Source organism: Podarcis vaucheri (genome assembly GCF_965113315.1).
Source record: "Podarcis vaucheri genome assembly, chromosome: 16".
Taxonomy (NCBI): domain Eukaryota; kingdom Metazoa; phylum Chordata; class Lepidosauria; order Squamata; family Lacertidae; genus Podarcis; species Podarcis vaucheri.
This window is the reverse complement of record NC_138754.1, coordinates 10,287,577-10,305,370: the sequence shown is the minus strand read 5'-3', so window position 1 is coordinate 10,305,370 and position 17,794 is coordinate 10,287,577. Positions and strand designations below refer to the sequence as shown.

Genomic DNA, 17,794 nt, shown 5'->3' with positions numbered 1-17,794 from the left:
GAGTTCCTTACCACACCCAACTCCCTGCCTTGGACCCCACTTCAGCCTCGGACCACGCCACACAGTAACCCCCCGGGACCAGCACCACCACATTTTAATCTAAGGAATTCAAGGTGTTACTGGCTGGGGGAAAGTGAAGGTCGCAGAAATACTCTGTACATGTTCAGAGGGGCTACTGCCAGCTCTTCATTCCCTTGCACCTTACCAAGCAGGATTCTAAGCGCTGGGGGCCAACCCTCCTTCCCTTTCCTCCTGCCCTCCTCTCACCCACCACGGCCACTGGCTCCAATCTGCACCGTGGCCCTTTTAAACCCACGCCCTTCTGTATCACTCTATCTCTCTGCCTCTGGTTCACAGCGGAGCCCTGGTGAATGACATCATCAGGCTGCGTTGCCCAGTCTGGAGCGGGCAACTATATTGTGAGGGGCTGAGAGGCAGGATCCATGTGCACTTACCTTGCTGTTCCAAAATCCCACAAACCCACTTGATGTAATAAAAAAACTATGGGAGGACGACATAGGCTATTGGATTAACCCCACCCAATGGCCTAGAATGTGGTCTAAACCTCCCTTTAAATCCGTATCAGCGAAAAGGAAAGAACTCACCCTGAAACTCACTTACAGCTGTTACCAAGGAAACGAGCGCTAATACACCCAGGAACCTCACCAAATTGCTGGAGAGGATGCACCTCCACAGGCACATACCTCCACGTGTGGTGGGAATGTCCCAAAATCCAACTCGTCTGGACAGCAACATAGCTGTCAAGCGTCCCTTATTTGGCGGGAAAGTCCCTTATCCTAGCGCCGTGTCCCACTGCTGTCCTTTATTGATGATGCCCTTTAAATTTCCCAGGTTTCAAAGGAAGCAGCTCCTCTCCCTCCCTCCCTGCCGGCCAGGGAGGAGGGAGGCTCCAACTGTGTTGCTTGGCTGCATTGCTCACCCAATAAGGAGTCTAAGAACGACTGGGGGGTGGAGCTTGCATGCCTTGTGCTGATCAAATCAGCTGCGTTGCCTGGGGACTCGCCTTTGCTCAGCGCTTCCCAGCGGAGAGGTGACGGTAGTTTTCCTTGCTGCATCCCCTTTGCCGGGTTGCTGTGCTGTGGGAACCACCGCTTGAGGCTTCCAATCATTTTGGAACACTGCTTTTGACTCGGCACTCCATCTTCTCTTTGCCTGAGCAGGGAGAAACACATCAGCCTGCCATTAACTTTAAGGTGGGGTGGAGGGGTGGGAGACAATATTTTTAAATTGCCCCCGCCCACTGACAAGCCAAGGGATAGGCAAAGGACACTTGAATTCCTTCCTCCCTGGTGCAAATAAGAATGAAAGCTTTGGCCCTCCTCCCCTCCTTTGGCAGATCCTTGGAAACAGCAGTTCCGCCAGGTACATTGCAGGCATTGGAATCCACTGGTACTACGATTCCACAACCCTTCCGAGCCTGACTTTGGATCCCACACACTCCCTCTTCCCCAATTACTTCCTGCTCTACACGGAATCTTGTAACGGTTATCCACCGAATGTCGTGAGAGTGGACCTCGGGAGCTGGGACCGGGGCGTCAAGTATAGCCAGAATATCTTGGAGGTAAGGTACTGCTACCCATGGGCCCACTGTGACAGCAACTTAAGAAGAGGGAGCTTTCCGAAAATCTTCATCTGAGGGGTGGGGGTGAGCGAACGCGCTGCGGTGCCCACGCAGGTTAGGGCTGGATCTACACTCATGTTCTTTAACGTTAAAGGTAAAGGGACCCCTGACCATTAGGTCCAGTCATGGCCGACTCTGGGGTTGCAGCGCTTATCTCGCTTTATTGGCCGAGGGAGCCGGCGTACAGTCATGTGGCCAGCATGACTAAGCCGCTTCTGGCAAACCAGAGCAGCGCACAGAAACGCCGTTTACCTTCCCGCCAGAGCGGTACCTACCTATCTACTTGTGCTGGTGTGCTTTCAAACTGCTAGGTGGGCAGGAGCAGGGACCGAGCAACGGGAGCTCACCCCGTCGCGGGGATTCAAACCGCTGACCTTCTGATCGGCAAGCCCTAGGCTCTGAGGTTTAACCCACAGCGCCACCCGCGTCCCTTCTTTAACGTTAAGGGAGGGTTAATGAATGGTTTTGGCAACATAGATGGACATACAACATCCTACATCTTTACCTTGACGTGAAAAAGCCAAGGTAAAAAACATTTTAATGAACATGTGTGCTCTGTGATGTTTTAGAACGACATACAGTGGAACCTCAGTTTTCGAACCTAATCCGTTCTGGAAGACCGTTCAACTTCCGAAACGCTCGAAAACCGAGGAGCAATGGGCAGTTGGCAAAAGCCATTGAGGGGAAAAAGAAAAACACGCAGCGGAAATTCAAAAACGGAAGCAATCACTTCCGGGTTTGGGCCATTCAGCTTCTGAAATACTTGAAAACCGAGGTTCCGCTGTATCTAATATAATTATAATAGCGGGAAATAACGCTAAACAGGTCAGTGTAGATCCAGCCCTGGATGCAAGTGGTTGGGGGGGGGAATCAGTCAGAAGTCTTTTCCCAGAGATGGGGTCCCTGGGACCTCTTGTGGAGCCCCCTGCCCCTTCCCCTTGGTGGGCCACCCCTCCTCCCTCCCTCCTCCCTGCCTGACCTATGCCCTTTGAGCCCTTGCAGACCATCCGCAACCATGTTGTGGGTTGGATCGACTGGAACTTGGCCCTGGATATGGGCGGGGGACCCAACTTCGTTGACAACTTTGTGGACAGCCCCATCATCGTGAACGCTGCAAAAGACGAGTTCTACAAGCAACCCATGTTCTACCACTTAGCTCATTTCAGGTAAGGCTTCAGAGGGTGACTTTGGCTGTAACTGCCCACCAAGAATGCCCCTGAGGGTAATCAAAGAAGCTCCGCGGCACCGGCATAATGCACCATTTCACGTAGCTATCTTGGTTCTGGTAATCATGACAATTAAAGCTTAATTAAAAATGCTAATTGTCATAATTATCTTGGGCTGTTAATGTTGTGCGTGGCTCCGCTGTAGGCTCAGGTAACTATATATATGTAAACAAACCATATATCAGCCTCCCTCAGTCCCAAAAAGAAACACAAACCTGAGTGAGCTCCCCTTGGAGAATGGGGTAGCATGGAACAATACACACATTCATTCATACAGACAGAAAGGTCAGTTTGCATTCTGTAGTGCAGAAAGTATTGATCTGATGGGTAGAGACGTTTCCTATTCTGCTTACCGTATTTTTTGCACCATAAAACTCACTTTTTTCCTCCTAAAAAGTAAGGGGAAATGTCTGTGTGTGTTATGGAGGGAATGCCTACGGGTGGCATGCCTACAGATATTCCTCCTCTAAAAACTACGTGCGTGTTATGGTCGGGTGCGTGTTATAGAGCAAAAAATACGGTAATTCAAGAGGGTTCTGGAAGCTTCTCCGTGTGAAAGAAACAAGCAGACGGTTCCTGATGTTTGGGTTATTCCTTCAGAGAAGCTGAGTACAGCTGGCTTAAACTGGTTCTCTTATCTCTTTCTGCCAAGCTCATGCTGATTATAAAAATAGACCAGAAGGAGCCTAGGTTTGACTTTCCATCTCTTTTCCTTCCGGTGTGGTGTTCTGTACATAGTATGCTATAGTGTCAAGGTTCAGACTTATTATAAGTTAAAGTCTGCTGCAACTGGATTTCTTATGAACAGTGCCAATCCTGAATGTATTGGATTTGTGACCATTATGCTCATTTGCAAAGGGACGCGGGTGGCGCTGTGGGTTAAACCACAGAGCCTAGGACTCGCCGATCAGAAGGTCGCGGTTCAAATCCTCGCGACAGGGTGAGCTCCCATTGCTCGGTCCCTGCTCCTGCCCACCTAGCAGTTCGAAAGCACGTCAAAGTGCAAGTAGATAAATAGGTACCACTCCGGCGGGAAGGTAAACGGCGTTTCCGTGCACTGCTCTGGTTCGCCAGGAGAGGCTTAGTCATGCTGGCCACATGACCCGGAAGCTGTACGCCGGCTCCCTCGGCCAATAAAGCGAGATGAGCGCCACAACCCCAGAGTCGATCACGACTGGACCTAACGGTCAGGGGTCCCTTTACCTTTACCCTCATTTGCCTTCAGTAGCAGTAAAGCTCTGCTGGATGAAATATTAATTGCCTCTGGCCTATTTTTGGGGAATCCTGCAACGTGTTTCAGTTGTTACTCTGCTAATTATACATCTGAGTTCTGCTCTGGATCAATACTGAGTAGTATTTCAAAGACAAGATATACTGGGGGTTGCCTCTCCTGGTCGCTACTGCCTACCCCTTGGCCCTTCTCCTACCCCTGACCAACCCCCTCCCTTCACCCCTCACCCACCCCCTTGACTCCCCCTACCCCTCGCACCCCAAATGTACTTTTTTATGCAGATGCGAAGATATACCGATGGCACGGGTTTGCCGTATAGAGCACAGCGTCGATCCTCTTTCCCCGCCACCCTCCTCCTAATTTCTCTTTTCTCTCCCCAGCAAGTTCATCCCGGAAGGCTCCGTCCGAGTCTTCCTGGCTTGCAAAAGCCTCCTGGGCAAATGCCAACTACAGACCGAGGGCTTCCTACGCCCAGATGGCGTGGCCGTGGTGGTTGTGCTTAACAAGTGAGTGCGCAGCCTTGGGGAAGGAAGAACAGGTTGCCTGGCCGCCAGCATGTCTTTGCGGGCCCTGGGAGAACTTCGGGGCTGGAGCACACAGCACGTTCCAGCAAAACTGCTCAGTCGGTAGACCATGAGACTCTATTTATAATCTGAAGGTCTTGGGTTCGAGACTGTGGGTATGTTGAGGAACGTAGGTGTCAGAGCTGCTTCCAGATCCGAGCTCACAGAGGATCACGCTAGCCAGCATTCACTGTATAAAAGTCTTTATTGATTTACAGTTTCCATTTTCAAGCTGTAGCGCGCAACTCTACGTCTTATAAGCTAGACCGGCGAAGCTCTGTCTGAGTCTCCGCCTCCTGTACACCAACTTAATACCCTAGCCTTACTCCACCTTTTCCTCCTGACCGTTCTTCTCTGGGTCCCTCTGCCCCCCGTGGTCTCTTCCTTCCAGGACTCTTCTGACGCTGACCCCCCGGAGCCTTCTGTCTCCTTGCGGCGGGCTTTAGGACCTGGCTCCCTTTCCGGGCTGCTTACTGTGCCGCCTTCCTGTGCATTTGAACTTGGCGCGCGCGCCCAACCTCCCACTTTCCGTTTGACCGTTTCTTCTCTCTCCGATGGAGGTGTGGCCACTCCTGACTCATGTCCTCCCCCCTGCGGCGAGCCGCCTGATCCCGATGCCTGGCGCCCTTCTCCCCCACTGCGCTCTGTTGGGGATGTTGGCCCCGATTTCCAACTGCTGCTCTCTGAACCCCCTTTAGTCCCTTCTTCCTGGGGTGTCCCCCTAAGCTCCCCCCTTGCTCTGGTCACTGGCGCTCCTTTCTGTGAATCTTCCGATTCACTGGAAAGACTCGGAGATCTCGGGTCGTCGTCATCGCTCATCTTTCCTTCGGACTCCTCCCCTTCACTCTCTGTTTCCTCCCTTGCCCTCGCTTCTGCTCCTGAACCCCTGACAGTAGGCGAGGATATATTGATTAAATATTATCCCTCCTCACTCACGGTAGTGAGCAAGAAGCAGAACGCATTCCCTTGCACGTTGTTAGAAGCAAGTTGATGGATTTGTTAGAATCATTTAATAATAATAATAATAATAATAATAATAATAATAATAATAATACATTTTATTTATATCCCGCCCTCCCCAGCCGAAGCTGGGCTCAGAGCGGCTAACAACAGTAAAATAATACAGCATTCTAGAATCAATTCATTATATTTTTTTTTTATAATAATTTTATTGCATTTTTCCAAATTACAAGTAAAACAGAAGAAAAAACAGAACAAAAGAAAAGATAAGAAAAGAAAACAAAGAATTCCATTTCAATAACTTTTTTTCAAATTTCCATTGGACTTCCCCACATCCCCCGGATAATGCATTCTTGATAATAAAATCATCAGCAAATTATACCCTTATTTCATATATTTCTTTATATTTTCAATTGCAATTTAAGTTTAAATCTCTTGTTCTCCATTTACTCTAGAAATATAACCTGATATCATTTTAACCCATTTAAACTTTGGTTCTTTCACAAATATTAACAATTTCATAAATAATTAAATTTCGTTGCTGGGGCTAGCGTTCTGAATCATACGTCATCTTATGTTTCATACAACTTATAATACTTTTGCAAATAGTCTTTAAATTTTTTCCAGTCCTCCTCCATTGCCTCTTCTCCCAGGTCCCGGATTCTTGCAGTCATCTCAGCCAGTTCCATATAGTTCATCAGTTGCGTCTGCCACTCCTCCAGTGTGGGCAAATCTTGGGTCTTCCAGTATTTGGCGATAAGGATTCTTGCTGCAGTTGTAGCGTACATAAAGAAAGTTCTGTCCTTTTTTAACACCTTCTGGCCGACAATGCCCAGAAGAAAGGCCTCTGGTTTCTTAGGAAAGGTGTACTTAAACACCTTCTTTAACTCATTATAGATCATTTCCCAAAAGGCCTTCAATCTTGGGCACGTCCACCAGAGGTGGAAGAATGTCCCTTCAGCCTCCTTGCATTTCCAACATTTATTGTCAGACAAATGGTATATCTTAGCAAGTTTGACTGGGGTCATGTACCACCTGTACACCATTTTCATAATATTTTCTTTCAAGGCATTACATGCCGTGAACTTCATACCGGTGGTCCATAACTTTTCCCAGTCTTCTGACATGATGTTATAACCAATGTCTTGAGCCCATTTTATCATGGCTGATTTAACTGTCTCATCCTGAGTGTTCCATTTAAGCAGCAAGTTGTACATTCTCGATATTACCTTGGTCTTTGGTTCTAACAGCTCTGTCTCAAGTTTCGATTTTTCCACCTGGAATCCTATTTTTTTATCTAGCTTGAAAACCTCATTAATTTGGGCATAGTGTAGCCAATTTTGCACCTTATCTTTTAGTTTTTCAAAGCTCTGCAATCTCCAATTACCTCCAATATTCTCTATTATTTCCCAATATTTCGGCCAATATGCCTCCATATTGGATGTTTTCCGAGCTTTGGCCTCTATTGGTGAAATCCACCTCGGAGTTTTACTTTCCAATAAGTCTTTATATTTTTTCCAGACCATGTATATTGCTTTCCTGACAATATGGTTTTTGAACATTCCATGTGTTTTCCCCTTGTCATACCACAAATACGCATGCCAACCTAGCGAATTGTTGAAGCCTTCCAGATCTAGGACATCAGTGTTTTCCAATAAAATCCAATCTTTCATCCAGCAGAAGGCCGCAGCTTCGTAGTATAACCTTAAGTCCGGCAGGGCAAACCCCCCTCTCTCCTTTGCATCAGTTAATATTTTAAACTTTATTCGGGGCTTTTTGCCCTGCCAGACAAATTTAGAAATGTCCTTCTGCCACTTTCCAAAGCAATCCACTCTGTCCACAATCTGCAAGGCCTGGAACAAAAACAACATTTTTGGCAAAACGTTCATTTTTATAGCTGCGATTCGGCCTAACAAGGATAATTTCAATCTTGACCAAATTTCTAAGTCTTTTTTAACTTCTGACCAACATTTTTCATAGTTATCTTTAAATAGATTCAAATTCTTAGAAGACAGATTGACCCCCAGGTATTTCACTTTTTTAACAATGTTTAGTTCTGTTTCTTTCTGAAACTCCTCTGTTTCAATAACCGTCAGGTTTTTCCCTAACACCTTAGTTTTTTGTTTGTTCAGCTTAAAACCCGCCACCCGACCAAATTTCTGAATCAATTCCAAAACTCTTTTTGTACTAGGTTCTGGCTCCTGTAATGTTAAAACCAGGTCATCTGCAAATGCTTTCAGTTTATATTGTTTCGCTCCGACCCGTATTCCTTGTACCTGCCGATCCTCCCTTATCATGTTCAGCAAAACCTCCAGGACTGAGATAAACAACAGAGGGGATAGGGGGCACCCTTGGCGTGTTCCTTTTTCAATATGAAGTTCTTCTGTCACCACATTGTTCACTATCAACTTAGCTTTTTGTTCAGAATAGATTGCCTCTATTCCGTTCTCAAACCCCCTTCCCACTCCCATCCCTTCCAAGTTTTTCTTCATAAATTTCCAAGAAATATTATCAAAGGCCTTCTCCGCGTCGATAAAGATTAACACCGCTTTGGTGTTAATATTTGTTTGTAAAAGTTCCAAAATATCGATGATGTTCCTGGTATTATCATACAAATGTCTACCTGGGAGAAAGCCTGCTTGGTCCTTATGAATTACTTCATTTAATACTTTTTTAAATCTGTTAGCCAAAACGTCCGCAAATATTTTGTAATCCACATTTAGGAGTGAGATGGGGCGATAGTTCTTAAGTTGAGTCTTTTCAGTTTCCACTTTAGGTATCAATGTGATGAATGCTTCTTTCCACGTATCTGGTGTCCTCCCTCCCCCCATAATATAGTTACAAACCTCCATTAATGCTTGTATCAGATAGTCTTTTAAAGTCCTGTAATATTTGGAGGTAAGTCCATCGGGGCCCGGAGATTTGCCTAGTTGCATATTCTGAATGGCATCCTCGATTTCCTGTAGTGTTATTTTACAATTCAAGATTGATCTCTTCTCTTGAGGTAATTTTGGAAGGCCATTATCTTTCAAGAATTGTTCTATCTCAATTGCTTCCTCAGGTTCTTGTGTGTACAATTTTTTAAAATATTTCTGGAAACACTTTCTAATTTCTCCTGGTTTCTGAAAGTTTTTCCCTTCAACTTCTAGGTTGGTGACATAATTTAATTTTTGTCTCTTTTTCAACTGCCAAGCAAGTAGTTTCCCACATTTGTTTGCAGATTCAAAGGATCTTTGTTTCATTTGTTTGATTTTCCATTCCACTTCTTGGTTAATCAATTTCGCGTATTGTGACTGGTGAAATTTTATTTCTCTTAAAGTCTCTTTTGATTTTGGGTTCACTCTTAATTTTTTCTCCCCATCACTTATCTTCTCCAAAATCTTGTCTTTTTTACTATTCCAGAGTTTTTTCTTGATTGTATTCTGTTGTATCAGGAACCCTCTCATAACAGCTTTGCTTGCGTCCCAGATAATTCTTTTTTCCACTGAGGTATTCAAGTTGATTTCGAAATAATCCTTTAAAGTTTTTTGGGCCTTCTTTACGATCTCTTGATCTCTTAACAAGTTGTCATTCATTTTCCATCTGAAGGAATCGGCAGTAGTAAATCTCATTTCCATTTTCAAAGCGTTATGGTCGGAGCAAGTCTTTGGGCAGATTTCTATTTTTGTAGTCTTAGGTGCCAGCCCTCTAGTTGCCCAGATTTGGTCGATTCTTGTCCATGACAAGTGGGCCTCAGAAAAGAAAGTTCCTTCTTTACCTAGGGGGTTTCTCGTCCTCCATAAATCAATTAAGTCCATATTGTCAGTTAATTCAAAGAAAGTTTTTGGTAGTCTTCCATCTTTAGTCAGATTCTGATTCTGTGACTTATCCATCAAAGTAGAGACAACCCCATTCATATCTCCCATCATAATGATGTTGGAGTAGTCCAGATAGTCCAGTAGTGTCTCATGCAGCTTCTTATAAAATTCTGATTTCCCCTCATTTGGTGCATAGATTCCTAGTATCAAAACTTTTTCTCCTTGGGTCGAAATTTCAATAGCCAGGATTCTTCCTTGTTCATCTTTAAACAAAAATTTTGGTGATAAATTCTCTTTAGCATAGATCACCACACCTCTCTTCTTAACTCTGTCTGATGAGATAAATTCTTGGCCTAATCTTTTGTTTATTAACACCTTCCTATGTAACCTGGTCACATGGGTTTCTTGCAAGCAAATTATGTCCAAGTTCTCTTTCTTTAATATATGAAAAATCCTTTTGCGTTTTTCTGGGGAATTCGCGCCATTAATGTTCCAACTGTAAAGCTGCAGAGACATCCTGTATCAATCTGTTGTTACTCTTATTGGGTGTCTTCTTTTTTGTCCAAATCCGAAGGTGGTGGTTCTTTCCCTAGCACTGGTGGTGGCCAAATGGCTGCCACTCCTTTCTGCAAGTCTTCTCCGTGGTCGTGTAGGAACTTCTGGCTATCCTCTTTCGTTTTGATCTTTATCTTCTTTCCTTTGTATTTAAACGAAAGACCCTGTGGAAACTCCCACCTGTAAGGTATTCCGTTGCCTCTCAAAAGTCCAGTTAGGTCGGTGTAGTTAGATCTTAGATCCAGTAATTGTTTAGGTATGTCCTTGTAAATTTGTGCTCTTCTGTCCTGGATCTCAAGTGCTTTATTAAAGTGTAGGTCAAGTAGCTTGTCTCTCTCCTGCTTGGTCCTTAAGATAATCAAACAGTCTCTAGGTCTGTCCTTCCCAGCCGCCCTTCCCAATCTAAATGCAGTTGTTATTTTAAAATCTGTATCTTCGTTTATGCCCCAGAATTTAGAAAATTCTGCTGTCAAAAAGCCAGTCAAATCCTCTTTCTCGATCTCTGGAATAAAGCGTAATCTCAAATTATTTTCCTTGTTTCGCAGTTCCACCAAAGACAGATAGGCCTGCTGGTCAGTAATATGTTTATGGAGTGGCCTTACCTCTCCTTTCAGTTCCTCTACTTCTTTAGTTACTGCTTCTACTTTCTCATTCGCAGCCTCGGCCAGTTTTCGATTTTCAGATACTACGTCCTTTAGGTTTCCAATATCTTGTGAATGCTTAGCCACCTGTTCAGAAAGTTTGTTAATTGAAGATGTAGCTAAGTCAATTTTTGCAGTCTGATCATCCACTTTTTTGTTCAAAATTGCAAATTGTTGTAGCATTTCCTCTAGAAGAATGTTGGATCCCCCAGCTGCCATATCTTCTTCACTTGTTAGTTGTTCTAATTCTTCAGCTGGGGTTGTTGGTAATGATACAGCCTGTAGTACCGCAGGGACTGAAGATCTACGGCCCTGGGAAACCAAAGTTGTTTGTACCAATTTGCCTTTCCCTGCTTTCGACGCAGCTCTTGTTTTTGGTTTGCCACTCATTCCACCCTCATTCAATCAATTCATTATAAAATCAGTTTAAATTAAAGTTTAAATTAAAGTTTAATGGCAACCATTGGGCTAGAGTTCTGTGAGGATCACCAAGGGCTGTGCCTTGGCCAAAGTCCTGGTGGAATAGCTTTGTCTTGCAGGCCCTGCGGAAAGATGTCAAGTCCCGCAGGGCCCTGGTCTCTTGTGGCAGAGCATTCCACCAGATCGGAGCCACAGCTGAAAAAGCCCCGGCTCTGGTTGAGGCCAGCCTAACCTCCCTGTGGCCTGGGACCTCCAGGATATTTTTGTTTGAAGACCGTAAGGTCCTTCATGGGACATACCAGGAGAGGCGGTCCCGTAGGTACGAGGGTCCTAGGCCGTATAGGGCTTTAAAGGTTAAAACCAGCACCTTAAACCTGATCCTGTACTCCACCGGGAGCCAGTGCAGCTGGTATAGCACTGGGTGAATGTGATCCCGCAGCGAGGACCCCGTAAGGAGTCTCGCTGCGGCATTCTGCACCCGCTGGAGTTTCTGGGTCAGTCTCAAGGGCAGCCCCACGTAGAGCGAGTTACAATAATCCAGTCTGGAGGTGACCGTCGCGTGGATCACAGTGGCTAGGTCAGGGCGAGAGAGGTAAGGACGTAAATTGAGCAATGTAGTCTGGCTTGTCCAGATTGGATTGTTCTTGGTAAATTCCGCTTTCTTTCCCTCTTAAAAATAATAGCAACACGACAGTCTTCTTTAAAAGTTGCATACGCTTCAGGTTACAGACTCCGCTAACCCAGAAATAGTGCTTCAGGTTAAGAACTTTGCTTCAGGATGAGAACAGAAATTGTGCTCCGGTGGCGCAGCGGCCATTAGCTAAAGTGGTGCTTCAGGTTAAGAACAGTTTCAGGTTAAGTACGGACCTCCGGAACGAATTAAGTATTTAACCCGAGGTACCATTGTAATGGTAAAGTTTACTTACATCCAGTTCACAGTAGTCTCCTGAAGGCAGGCTTTAATCTTGTGGTTCCAGTTACGTTTCTACCTTGTGGCTTCCATCCTCTGTAAGAACGAGCCTTGTGCTGCTGGCTAAGAGCCAGCAGAGAGGAAGATGGCAAAAGAGGAAACAGGAAAAGGCAAAAAGAGGAAGACGGCTGCGTGACTAGCCCTTTTATATGGTCTCCCAGGGTCACGCCCATCTACACAGGTGGAGGAGGCTCCAGAATAGGTATGGCAGGAAGTCCTCCCTGTCTGGAGCAACATTCCCCTGTGCGTCCACTCTAGGAAACAGGAAATGTTGTATTTGACTGCTACAGTGATGATACATCCCGCAGAGCCCCACGTTGGGCTAAGGATTCCTGCATTGCAGGGGGTTGGGATGGATGACCTTCGTGGTCCCTTCCCGCTCTACAATTCTACGACGGTAATCTATGACCCGGGGAACCCATGCCACAGCTTGAGGCTAGGTGCTGCTGGGCTGCGGCTTTCAGCTGCATGCACAGTCTTCTGAATAGTGATAAACAAATACAGTGGTGCCTCGCAAGATGAAAAGAATCCGTTCTGTGATTCTCTTCGTCTAGCGGTTTTTTTGTCTTGCGAAGCAAGCCCATTGACGGATTAGAGGATTAGCACTATTAGCGCTATTAGCGCTTTTAGCGGCTTTTAGCGGCTTATCAGTTTATCAGATCAGCTGATAAGCGGCTTAGCGGCTTAGAAAAGGGGGGGGGAGAAAAAACCCCGCAGGAACTCGCAAGACATTTTCGTCTTACGAAGCTAGCCCATAGGAGATTCGTTTTGCGAAGCACCTCCAAAACAGAAAACTCTTTCGTCTAGCGAGTTTTCCGTCTTGCAAAGGCATTCATCTTGCGGGGCACCACTGTATTGGGTGCTCTGACCCAGATGGAGACTCAAGCTTCATCCCGGCTCTCTAGAACAGGCCAGACAAACTTGAAGGCTTCGGTTCCGCCCTGGAGATCTGGCAACCCTACCTCTTGTTGAAAGCAAGGCAGTTTGCATCTCCCCACCAGCTGCCGCCCTTTTGACTGCTGGCTTGTTGGGACTCAGATATACCGTATTTTTCGCTCCATAAGACGCACCTAGTTTTTAGAGGAGGAAAGGGGGAAAGCCCCGTTTTGGGGGGGATCCGCTCACAGTTTTGCAGCTTCTTTTGCAAAGGGGAAAAGCCTTGTTTTTTTTTGAGGATCAGCTCAAAGTTGTTGAACTTACTTTGCAAAGGGGGAAAATCCTGTTTTTATGGGGTTCAACTCACAGGTCTGCAGCTTCTTTAGGAAAGGAAAGGGAGCTGTTTCTACAGTTTCCAGACAGATAATCTAATTGGCCAGTCACATGTCGCTGGGGAAACAAACAGCCTCCGTCTGCAGAACATTCAACAATGGAGGCCTGGGCAAGGGGCCGGGGCCGGAAAGGGAGCCAGCGATCGACCACACATTTGCTCCATAAGACATGCAGACATTTCCCCTTACTTTTTAGGAGGGAAAAAGTGCGTCTTATGGAGCGAAAAATACGGTACTTTTTTCTGCCTGCCCCCCACCTTGCCACCTGGGCTCATCACCTGGCGCATAGACCATGGGTTCACCTAGCTCAGAACTATCTGCGGGGACTGGCACTGGCTTTCTAGGGCATTCAAAGAGGGAGTCTTTCCCAGCCCTGCCTGGAGATGCCAGGGATTATAGTAGGGCACCCCTTGCATGCCCAATCTGCCCACTTCCCAGTAGTGCAGAAATTCACCAGGAAGCCTGGGGCAACCCAGCCAGATGGGTGGGTTATAAATAATGGAATTATTTAAAAATATACAAAATATTTCTAGGGGTGCCCCTACCTTTTCTGGCAACCCTGGTGGGGATAGGGGTGGTTCTGTGCCCTGCGCCATCCCAACCCCTGACCCAGACCTTTCCTCTGTCCCTCAGGTGTATCTGGAAAGTGCCTTTCAGCATCTCAGATGGTCAGCTTGGCTACATTGAGGATGTGGCTCCGGCCAACTCCATCCAGACTTACCTGTGGAAGACGTCCACTACCTGCCTCGGAGGAAACGGGCAAGGGAAATGCCTTCTCCCCACAAAGTGACCCGGATGCACGGAAGCAGCCTCAATCTTCCCCCTGCCTCACCCTGCAAACCTCAAGATCGTGGATAGAGCCTGATTGTTGTCAGGCTTTCGGGGAATCAGATCCCTTCCCCGGTGCCAGTAAATAAGCAGATCAAACTAAAGGAGCGTTCTTACCAGTTAGTTCTTTAATAATCACAGCGAGAGACAAAGGAATGCATATCTCTCTAGAAATGGCGGTGCTCCCAGTAAAGGTTTTCCCCTGCTCTGTCCCCATTAATCTGCGCCACTCCTACGTTGGGTAACCTGAGCTTGTTGCCGTTGCGCTCTCTGTTCTATCACTCTTGGAGCCCGTCTAGTCCTAGGCGAAGGGGGGTCAGGAATGCTGTCCAAGGACACTGAATCTGCCAGATGTCTCCCTCCTGGTGTTTCCTCTTCTAGCTGTTCCTCACCCAGTATTTCCCAGCTTTCCCCCGCTGGACTATGCCCTTCTGCAAACCACTGTTCTAACTCAATACTGTCCTCCTGCCCTTGGGAAGCTTCAGGAGAAGGGGGCAGCGACTCCCCCCATTCCTCCTCAGTCCAGCAGCCCCTGGCAATTGTTGGGACAATGTGGAAAGGAGGTGAGACTCTGCCCAGACCTGGAATAGGGAGGCTAGGAGATGCCTGCTTACAGATTCCCGCGTCCCTTCCGCCACCCCACCAAAAGGCATACATAAACTCTCTTCCTTTTTCCCAGGGCTATAATCAGACACTCATTTTTCAAGCATTAAATGTGATTTGAACCCTCCCTAACACAGATATGTTTTTCTGCATTCGTGTGGCTGACGGGGTCCAAGCAGAGAGAACGAGGACAGGACTTGTGTGGTCCTTCTTGGGTTTTGTGCTGGGGGTGGGAGGAGGAATTGGTTTAGTCTATAGCTGGGTTAAAAGCTTGGAGGCTTTATTCTTGAAGTAGAGAGTGGCAGTTTGCATTTCTTAGTGCAGAAAGTATTGATCTGATGTGCAGAGATCTTTCTCATTCTAATTAATTCAAGAGGGTTCTGGAAGCTTCTCTGTGTGAAAGAAAGAAGCAGACGGTTCCTGATGTTTGGGTTATTCCTTCAGAGAAGCTGAGTACAGCTGGCTTAAATGGTTCTTTTTTTTCTGTCAAGAGCATGCTGACTATAAAAACAGGCCAGAAGGAGCCTCGGTTTCACTTTCTCGTTCTATCTCTTTTCCTTCTGGTGTGGCATTCTGTATATAGTGTTAAGGTTCAGTCTTATTATAAGTTATTGGAATTTTTAAGTTAAGTCTGCTGCAACTGGATTTCTTACGGACAGTGCCAATCCTGGATGTAGTGGATTTGTGACCTTTATGTTCATTTGCCTTCAGTAGCAGTAAAGCTCTGCTGGATGAAATACAATTGCCTCTGGTCTATTTTTGGGGAATCCTGCAACGTGTTTAAGTTTTTACTCTGCTAACTATACGCTGGAATCTGCTCTGGATCAATACTGAGTAGAATTCCATGACATCCCTCCTTTTGTATTCAGAATTTTTGTACTTGTGCTATTTTACATATCATGAGGTTACCATACTCTATCTTAAAGGAAGGCATTAATCCCCTTGTTTTGCATGGAAGATTGCTTGTTCTTAGGATAAAGGACAACAAAAGAACATCGGACGCAAGGGAAACTTCCCCTTAGCTGAGCCAAACCACTGGCCCAATCCGCTCAGTACTGGCAACTCTGATTGGCAGCATCTCCCCATCATTTCAGGCAGGAGACATTCCTATCCCTTCTTGGAGAAACCAGAGATTGAACTAGGAATATGCGAAGCTGGTGCTGTATTCCTGAGCTGCATCCTTTCCCATCAACTTGGGTATTTTGAGTTTTCCAGAGAACTGAAAAGGAGGTTGGGAATAGTCTCCCATTCAAAGTGAATTGTTTACTTATTTCCCACCCTTCTCACCCCTGAGGTTCCCTAAGGGTGCGTTACAGCGATAGAATACGACATTAAAAGTTTTACATGTGTTTTGGAAGAGATGAGGTAGGTAGGTGAGATAGACAGGAGGTAGTCTTTGGGTTTGGAAAGAGTGTTCGTTGCATAGTGCTAAAAATGTGTACATGGTATTTCCCCTACAAGAAGAAAAGAAGAAGAGTTTGGATTTGATATCCCGCTTTATCACTACCCTAAGGAGTCTCAAAGCGGCTAACAATCTCCTTTCCCTTCCTCCCTCACAACAAACACTCTGTGGGGTGAGTGGGGCTGAGAGACTTCAAAGACGTGTGACTAGCCCAAGGTCACCCAGCAGCTGCATGTGGAGGAGCAGGGAATCGAACCTGGTTCACCAGATTACGAGTCTACCACTCTTAACCACTACCCCACACTGGCTCTTGGTCACCTGGGTGCCGCTAAGACAGATGGAGTCTCTTGAAGCTCCATCACCACAGCTGCCTCCGCCACCTCCCAAGTTACAGGACAGAATTAGCACACCCCCAACCCCTCCCCAAAAAATTATTCACAGGAAATCTGCCAGCTATTTGGCAATTGCTGCAGAAGGCACTATTACGCTTCACACAGCTCTTCCCTTGCTCAGGCCAACCAAACGAAAGGGGGGGAAATTGACAAAAACAGTCATATGTCCAAAGCCACAGCCAAGATTATTTGTGCAAAGTTTTAAGATGAAAAATCTCGTCAAATGATTTCACAAAATGCAGCCACACAAAAAAAGGAAGATGTACTGCATTAGGCAACAAAGTGCGGAAACGGATTCTAGGTTTTACTCGCTTTGCAGGCGGCTTGGTTGGAGAATGAACATGCAAGAGCTCTTTCGACAGGACTGACGTTTCAGCTCCAAGAACATTTCTGTAGGTGGTTTTTTTAAAATATACATTCCAGCCCTTTGGTTGGAAACTACGGAAACTACGGAATTTGATTCAAATGGTTGCCCCTAACTGTAGCTGTTTTACTACAAAGGAATTTCAGAAATAGACTGGAAAGAGAAGCTGCTGAATTGCAACTCATTACCAAACTTAAAACCATGGAGAGACCTGGTCTGAACAGAGACATTGGATTCTTATCTCATTATACATGACTAAGCCATTTTTCACCTTCTCACCCCTTGCCTTTTCCTGTAAGACCCATTGCAGTCGTTAAGAGTCGTCAACAGGCTCATCTCAGCTATCTGCCAATCTCCCATTCCCACCACCCTTCTGAGTAATACCCCTCCCCACCTTCTCACTATATAGAAGGATCTGGCAACTTCTGTTTCAGTGTATCTGAAGAAGTGTGCATGCACACGAAAGCTCATACCAAGAACTAACTTAGTTGGTCTTTAAGGTGCTACTGGAAGGAATTTTTTTATTTTGAAGATGGATGGAGTGAGATCTGCTAAACCTGATAACAATCCCAGGCTAAAGGGGAGTGTAGAGATGATGTAGGATTTCTGATCCCAGCAGCCCCAACCGCCACGGCCGGCAATGGGAGCTGGGAGCCCAGCAGCGCCCAAAAGGCCACAGGTTCTGTACTCTTTGTTGAGGACATAAAAGGCCTGTGGCGCCACGAGGCCCAAACCCCACCCGATGTCACAAGCCTCCCACTCTTTGCATCTCAGGCTTTGGGAAACCCTGGAGATGTTGCTCCACTTCTTGGAAAACATTGACAGGGAAAGAGCTCATGATATATGGGAAGCAGCGCCAACACAGCCCTCCTCCTGCCCCTCTGCGCTCCCATCCCAGCCCGAGAGCCCATGAAAGAAAGCCAGGAAGCAGA

The 17,794-nt window shown here is 46.2% G+C and overlaps 1 protein-coding gene across 9 annotated transcripts in view; it reads left to right on the top strand.

The window, feature by feature from the left end:
• The window catches only part of LOC309520451 (lysosomal acid glucosylceramidase-like), a 66,141-nt gene that overhangs the window by 41,648 nt on the left and 6,699 nt on the right, over positions 1–17,794 (top strand). For 8 of the 9 annotated variants that reach the window (XM_082202256.1, XM_082202257.1, XM_082202254.1 and 5 more), the window contains exons 8-11: positions 1,358–1,582; positions 2,645–2,808; positions 4,480–4,605; positions 13,907–15,446. In XM_082202256.1, coding sequence (XP_082058382.1) covers positions 1,358–1,582; positions 2,645–2,808; positions 4,480–4,605; positions 13,907–14,063 — 672 coding nt within the window. In that variant the 3' untranslated portion in view covers positions 14,064–15,446. Of the gene's footprint in view, positions 1–1,357; positions 1,583–2,644; positions 2,809–4,479; positions 4,606–13,906; positions 15,447–17,794 lie in introns of those variants that run through there. The other variant, XR_014214257.1, reaches the window with a different exon arrangement.